General features: G+C 37.8%; 1 protein-coding gene across 1 annotated transcript; it reads right to left on the reverse strand.

Annotated features, from left to right (window-relative positions):
* Positions 1-757: 757 nt before the first annotated feature.
* On the reverse strand, positions 758-1100 carry LOC105979552 (small ubiquitin-related modifier 2-like). Its single transcript, XM_013007341.1, has 2 exons — positions 897-1100; positions 758-826 (listed from the first exon to the last, which is right to left on the reverse strand). Exons 1-2 carry the CDS (start codon positions 1098-1100, stop codon positions 758-760), a joined length of 273 nt encoding a protein of 90 aa, XP_012862795.1.
* Between the last annotated feature and the right edge of the window lie 7395 nt (positions 1101-8495).

Consider the following 8495-nt stretch of genomic DNA (forward strand, 5'->3'; position numbering starts at 1 on the left):
CATACTGGAACATGTAGACCATGTAGTTCAGATCAATGAAGGGGTCATTGATGGCAACAATTTCCACTTTGCCAGAATTGAAAGCAGCCCTGATGACCAGACACCCAATGCAGCTGAATCCGTTCACTCCGACCTTCACCATTGTGTCTCCGGGATGCATCTGGGTCTGCACAGGAATGGGAGAGGCGGCTGTCTGTCTCACGAGGAGGAGCAGAGAGCCTAGGTTTCATTTATTTGAAAGTAATTTACCCCAACTTAAAGACAGATTACCCTATGGGTTAGAGCTATGTACAAAAACGTTATTGAATTTTCCTTGGTTTTACAATGATAAATGAAAAACATTAAAATAGTCCAATAGAACAAGGTATACAAGGGTTTTTTATGTTGTTTTTGTTTTTGTTCAATAGTAGGAGAAAAGCACCTTACTGGAATAAAGGAAAGAGTTCATAAAGATTCCACTAATGAAGGGGGTGTTACCATAGAATCAGTATCTTCCCCATCCCATATCCACTTGATGTTGATCAAAATATACCATTGGCCATTGAGTGAAAAAACAAAGGAGAAGAATTCAATATGCTTGTGCACATGCACCAGTTGTTTTATGTACAATAAAGGAATACAGAATTGGAAAATGAAAGAATAAACTATAATGTAGTCATCAGGATATGGTGAACCCAAATTGTGGTTTCCTAATTGAGAATGGAAAATTGGTCAGTAGGAACAGAGTTCTGCGGGAAAGTAGCAGGCAAGACACCTTTCAGAAGACACCTCCTACCTGCTGCTCGAGCACATCAACTGTATCTTCATCCTCCATTTCCACCTGTGCAGGTGTCTGTTTCATTGACTGGCTGCCTGTCAAATCAGAATCTGATCTGCCTCCTTGAAAAACTTTGTCATTCACAATAGGCTTTCTTCAGTTTACTAAGTGGCATATGCCTCTTAATCTTAAACTGCATCACAGAACCATTCTGCCCTGCCACTTTCAAATTAATATTATCATTGTTCTCAGTCTTGATTCCTTCCTTAGGTTTCTCGTGGACTATGGAGAGTGCTGGAGGCTCCTCAGCTGGCACATCACAAAAGAGGTAGAAGGTCTGCATCAAACCAGCACGCAAGCAGCACCAGGGGCAGCAAAAGGAGGCAGCAGTGGTACACAATCAATTTAAGTAAGCTCTCTTCATTTTTGTGCTCATAATTATAAGCTCCTCATTTCCTCCTAACATCCCCTGTCATAATCCTAGGAAACAACCCAGTTACTGTCTCTATAGATTTGCACACTTGAGAGTTCATGCAAAGAAAAAGATCCCCCCGCCCCATGAAATAAAATAGAGAAAATCCTCAATAGAAAAGAGAAAGAAATAAAAATAGAGTAAATTTAAAATTTATAAAATGGAGAACAAAAGACAAGGCATTAAATTTTAACTTAATTGCATCAATATTTATCTACTTTTCAGTATTCTCTGTCTGATAATAAGGCTATTCACATCCCTGATCAATGGTCACAGGGGATGCTGAAGTCATGTGTCGACCCTGGAAATAGATTTTGGACTTTCACTGTCATCCATAGCCTTCTGCAAACTCAGAATGTGCCCAGAATTTAACCTATAATATAGTTTCCCTCCTCCAGTCTTTGATTTTATTGTTTACAATTCTTGGATTACACTGGCTGGTATAATTCTTCCTGAGGACTTAGCTGACACTCACCTAGATGGCTGCTTTTGTTAAGACAAGATTTTTAGACCTCAGATGCTCTTTTTCCAATACCCAGGTGTGTTAGACAGGGTTCTCTAGAGAGACAAAACCAGATTGCTAATAATTATATATGTATATATATATTTATACATATATATATAACATAAGAAATAAACAGTTAATTAAATTATAAAGCAGTACAAATGGCTCAGTGCAACTCACTCCCATGAGACAATTGTAAGACACTGGTAGTCCTTCAAGTCTTGAGAGCTGCCAGGTAGTCTTCTTTAGAGCAATTTAGGCTATCCAGGCACAGGCAGCAAACAGCAAGGCAGGTCACCAACAGTCAGCCAGATGACAGGGTCTGACAGTCCCCAGCTCAAGAGATGTAAATTCCAATGGTGTGGCGAAGCAGGTCTTGAAGGAGCCTCAAATTACAGTGACCCAGTTCACGGGTTAGGTGTCCCACAGGTAGTGTAGCTTGCAAATTGAGGCACAGAACAAGCGAGGCAGCTGCACACTGGTCCGATGATCAAAGAGCATGATACAAGAAAAGCAAAGCTCGCTGAGCCATTTATCTCTCTGCCCTTTAATTAATCCCACATGTGTTTATCAACCAGGTTGGCCCAATAAACTAACTACCTCACCAGGCACTATCTTATTTCTTCACCAACCTTCATTATAACACCCATCTCTTCATAACTGCAAATGTCAAATAGGACTATATCTTAAGAACTAATTTGTTTTAGATTAGGACTTATTATTAAGTATGAATTCAAAATCCATTTCTTTTTTTTCAAAATTCATTTCTATATCTATGATTTATATATGTCCCTGTTCCACTTCAGAAACATCATTATCATTTTATTGAGGTGTGGTAGTTATGTAAGTTTATGTCAACTTGAAGATATATGAAAGTGTAGGAGTGATATCCAACTTATCCATCAGGTCACCTTCTGATGGTGCCTCTTGGGGAACCATCTTTTCTCTCTCTGCCTTGACTCTCCTGTTTGATGGCCACCGTAAGAGCTGCCTGAGGCCTGCCATGTTTCCACTGACCTTGGATCCACACTATCCTGCACCCACCGGTCTGTGATATTCCTGCATTCTGCTTCATTGCATGTGAATGCATGAGTCTGAATGGGGACTTATGGACTTGAGTTGTACTGGGCTGGGGGGATGCTTTCTTGATATAGAATTACTTCTTGATATAAAGCCGTTTTTCACACATATATGAGGGTCAGTGGGTGTGTTTCTCTAGTCAACCTGGCTAATAATACATGGGGAATGTTATAAATCATCCCCAATGAGGCATATGGTAATTTTATTGATAGTATCATTAATTTAGTCTGTGTTTATTTGTTGGGCTGCTAACCACAAGGTCCATATTTGAAAACCAACATCTACTTTGTCTTACACTAGGGAATTTCAGTCTTAATTCCAAGAGAGTATTTCAGTTCCTTTAATCGACTACAGGTTTATTATAAGTATAGTTTGCCTAATGGGCTTTAAAAATCAGATCGTTCTGGTTTGGCCTATGGAGGATGTTGTATACCTCAAAAGGACAAAATCTAAAGTCCTGGCAGTTTATAACACTTGGAATCAGCAGGGCTGTATAGAAACTAGGTCAAAAGTGTTTGATTAGGAACATAATACAGGCCACATTCTCCCATTAGGGATCTATATAATTAATGTTAAGTGTTTTTCCCAGTGCTGCCACCACTGAGTTTGTCCACCAAGAGAAGTGAAGTAACCTTCTCTGGGATACAGCTCTCCCCGACTTCTAGGCTAGAATTTTCATTACATTTCACTGACCACCTCTGTAACATTGTTTGTTGAATTGTTGTTACAGGTGTGACTCTGTACCGATGCTATATGGAAGAAACTGACCTCTTCCTCTCCCCCCAACATGTGAAACTGACTCCAGCTGAGGTAAGGCCTCCACTTATGAAGTGGTTTTTAAGATGTACCAATAAGGCGGTGCTATATGGATCATGAACATTAGACCAGAAACTGATCTTCAATAAAGGATCAATAAATATCAAATGGGAAAGAAAGAGCCCCTACAACAAATGGTGTTTGCAAAATTCGATCTCCATCTTCAGAAGATGAGTCCTATTTCATTCTTCTAAAGAGCCTTTGTTAGATCAGTTGCTTAATGGTGGATGGATTTATTTCTTGGTTTCTAGTAATGTTCTCTTAGTCTACGTATCGACCATTATATTAGCACCAGGCTGTTTAACTACTGAAGCTAGGTAATATGTTTCGAGGCCAGGTAGAGCAAGGCCTCCTACTTTGCTCTTCCCCTTAAGGAATTCTTTGCTTATTTCTCCCTATGAAGTTTATAATGAGGTTTACATTTATTTAAAAAATGAAGCTGGGATTTGGATTAGAATGGCATTGTATTTATAGAATTATTTAGGTAGTAGTGACATCATTAAAATATTAAGCCTCTTAATCCATGGGATATTCTTCTATTTGCATACTTCTCTTTTGGTTTCATTTATTAGCAATTTGTAGTTTTCTTTCTACAGGTTTTTAATTTGGTTAGGCGTATTCCTAAGGATTTCATCTTTTGAGTGGCTATTGTAAATGGTACTGTTTTCTTGAATTTTTCCCCACAGAATATACAGGGATCCAAGTGATATCTGCTTTTTAATCTTGTATACCAATATGTTTCCACATCCTTCAATGTTTTCCAACATTCATTTTGCAGAGCCTTTGGGGTTTTCTACATACAAAATTATATATTTTTAAATAATAAAATCCAAATTCAAATGAGGGATGGCATTAAAGCTTAAGCTCTGAAGACCCAGTTTTCAGAAGTCTGTGGATGATAGTTGAATCCCAAAATCAATTTGGAGGGCCCCCACTCAGATTAACCCTCCATTGGCTATCCTGTGACCATAGTCCAGAGATGTGAATAGGCTTGTTAACACACAGAGAATATTGTAAAGTTGATTATGGCAAATGTAGTTTAAAATATAACACCTTATGATTTGATTTTCCTTTTGAAACATTTTAAAATTATTTCATTTTTTAATATTTTCTGCTTTTCTCTTTTGTTTTGTCATTATATTTTTGGTTGGTTATTTCCTACTTGCATTTTGTATGATTTTCTGTATATGAAATCCAAGATAGGTAAAGCCACAGAGACAATAACTGAATTAATAATGAGCTAGGGGCAAGATACGGGAGATTGGATGGAAAATGGGAGCTAACAACAATGAGTATGAGAAAGAAGAAAATGTTTGAAATTGATTTTAGTGATGCTTTCATAACCTCTCTTAATAAGGTTGAGCTATTAAATTTTATGATATGTGAATGATATGCTAATAAAACTTTTAAAATTATAACTTAAAATTGTGTTTCATTTCCTTTCTCAATTTCAGTCTCTTAATTTCTTTTTGTTGTCTAATAATCCTGACTAACACTTCTATCATGATGTTGAATAAGAACGCTGATAGACATCCTTGTCTGGTTCTAGTTCTCAGGGGAAATGTTTTTAGTTTTTCTTCATTAAGCATGATTTTGGCTGCTGGTTTTTCATATAAGGATTTTCTTCTATTCCTATTTTCTTGACTGTTTTAATGAGCAATTTGTTTTGGATAATGACAAATTCATTTTCTGACATGAGAAAATCATGTCATTCTAATTTTTTATTTTGTTTATGTGATGTATTACATTGGTTATTTTTCTAATGATGAACCATCCTTGAATCCCTGGTATGAATCTCACTTGGACCAGCTGAATGTTTTTTTTATATAGGTCATTGGATTTTATTGGCGAGGATTTGTTGATAGCTTTTGCATCTATATTAGTAAGGAACATTGATCTATAATTTTATATTGTAGGGATTTTCCCTGGTGGAGTTTCAGGGTTATAGTCAATTTTTCATGAAATTAGTTTGAGAGTTTCCTGTTGTTTTTTATATTCTGGAATAGTCTATGTAAAATCAGTGGCAGGTATTTTCTGAATACTTGGTAGAATATCCCTGTGAAGCCATCTAGTCCTGGACTTTTCTTGGTTAGAAATTTCTCGATGACCTTCTTTATTTATTCTTTTGTTATGGGTCTGTTCAAGTTTTGTACATCGATCTGCATTAATTTGGGTAAATGGCGTATGAGGGGATACATCACATGGAAAAATAACATGGCAAAATGTTCTACTGGGTGGAGCTTTCGTAGTACACATTTTTTTCCCCCACAATGTGTGTGTCCAGCAACTCCCTCTGATTTAGTACATCCAGGTTCTCTGGTCACAGTGAATATTTTTGCGTGTGTGAAAATAGTTTTGCTCAAACTTTGTTTTTGTTATGGCTGGTTTAAAAGAACAGCTTGCAGCTGTAAAATTTTGTTTCCTGCCTGGGAAAAATACCCCAGAAACTGCTGTGATGTTGAATACCGCGTCCAATGACAGTGCTATGGAAAAAACTCAAGTGTATGAGTGGTTTTCTCATTTCAAAAAGGTGAAATCTCGATTGATGACAAACCTCATTCTGGACGTCCGTCAACTTTCTGAATGGATGAAAATATCAATTCATAGCGCATTTAGAGTTCATCCCATCAGGTCAGACTGTTAATCAAACTTTCCATTTAGAGGTTCTGAAAATATAGCTTAACTATGTGCAACAAAAATCGCCTGATTTGTGGCAGATGAGGGACAGGTTTTGCAAACATGACAATGCACCTGCTCATGCAGCCATTTCAGTGTGCCAGTTTTTGCCAAAAAAAACCAGCCTTCCTCTCTTGACCCACGCATCTTACTCACTGATCTCACACCCTGTGACTTCTTTTGGTTTCCATGAATGAAAAGGGACATGAAAGGTCAGTGATTTGGTGAGGTACAAGAGGTGAAGAATAAAAGAGGGAGGTGCTGTCAGCCATCCAAACAGATGAGTTTTTAAATTGTTTCCAGAATGGAATGGCAGATTTGACTACTGAGAGTACCTTGAAGGTGATAAGGTTGTTCTGTGAAAAAAATTAAATACATAGCTTTGAAAAAACAATTTCAAGGTTTTTCTGGTACCCTTTCATGAGTTATTTCTCCCGATTGTGTCCCACATGATTCTCAGCCTTTCTACATATTCCATTGATTTGTGTTGTTGTTGATTGTTTCTCTTGTCAGTTGTAGTCAGAGTAATTGTCTTCATGCTCACTGATTTGGTTTTCCTTTTCTTCCATTCCTTTACTTATATCTTTGATCACATTGTCTGTTTCAGATCTTACTATCTTCTGGTATTCCTTTTGGTATAGAATTTCTAGTTTTCATATTTGTTCCATTATTCTCATGAGCATTCCCTACATCTCTTAGAGGTAACAACATATATTTTCTAAATTCCGTTTCTTGTAATTCTAGGTTTCCCCCCACCCCAGAATACTCCATTGGATTTAGGTGCTTTTTAGTCACTTGTATTTCTTGATTTTTTTGTGTGTGCATTATAATTGACTGCTGTTCCCATGACATTTTGGTTCAGATTTTATTGGTGGGTGGGCTGCTATCTCATGTGGGGGTAATTTTCTCTGTTGAGTGGCATAGGGGCCATAAAATTGTGGAGAACTAGATGAACAGGGAATTAAATGTGAATGGGGCAAACCTTTGGGGCAGTCAGAGAACACAACTTAAGTAATAATAATTATAATAAGGTGTCATCTTAACCACCAGGAGGTTAGTAAAAATAATGGGAAATGCATATGAAGAGGGTAAGTAAGAAGTAATAGGTATCGGGGAAATATATTTCACAAGGAAAAGGATAGCAAGAACAGCAGGAGACCGTTGTTGGGGGCAGGAGAAAAGTGTAAGCTAATAATCAGACCAGAAGAAAAGGATTTCTGTCTATATTTATGTGTTTAGAAAAAATGGAATTTAAGAACAAAAGCGAAAAAGAATTAAGAGGATAAAAAGACAAGAAGGAAGAGAGGTAGAGAAGAAAAAAAAAAGGGTAGTGGCTTGGGTGTGGATTCAGAATTCTGTTGCTATAGTAGTGTGAATGTAGGTTCCTCTGTGCCCTCAGGGTCATGCATGAGTAAACAGTATCAGAGGAAAGCCTGGTTAAAAAAATTTCTGGTTGAGTGTGTGTGTCCAGATCTGTGACTGTTGGAGTTCATGCCTATTTCCACCACAGTGGTGTACATACCCAAAGGGGGGTGGACCGTCTTGCAAGGAGGAAATAAAAAGTAGAAAGGAAAAATAAATTTTGGGGGGGGTGAGTGTGCCTGGTTATTTGGTGTTGTCCACCTTAGTGAACCTTGGAGGTACATATGTCTCAAGGATTGTGGGGCCACAGGAGAAGAGACGAAGTGGGGAAAAAATCTAAATTAAACCTATCCTTTGTGTGGGGAGACCTGGTCCTTCATGAATGTTAGCATGTACATGTATCTGCTGTGTGTGTGTGAGGTATGCTTCATGAGGGTGCCAAGGACAAAAGACAGAAGAGAAGAAGAATGAAAAAAGGAAAATCATGGCTTGGAAATGTCCCAGAACCAAGTAATACCGATGTCTACACTAAGTTACCCATTTAGCCTGCTATCTTCTTAGGGCCCCAGAAGTTATAGTGGTAAAAGATGCCACTGGGTGTGTTGGAGCAAGTGCAGGAATGCATCAATTGTGCCTAGGATGGGGAGTAAACAGAAGTGACTTGACTCATTGGTCAATGGTGAAGAGGAGTCAGTAGAAATCAGAAGGTATTACTTATATCCAACTTTTAGAAACTTTGATAAACTTTGCTTTAAATTGTTTTTCTTCCTTGCAGGGAGCACAAGACTTCCCATTTGGTGGGATTTCTCTGGTTGTTATTGAAAACT

The sequence above is a fragment of the Echinops telfairi genome, unplaced genomic scaffold, assembly GCF_000313985.2.
Source record: "Echinops telfairi isolate 266 unplaced genomic scaffold, ASM31398v2 ScPeMD7_6080;HRSCAF=6971, whole genome shotgun sequence".
NCBI classification, from domain to species: domain Eukaryota; kingdom Metazoa; phylum Chordata; class Mammalia; order Afrosoricida; family Tenrecidae; genus Echinops; species Echinops telfairi.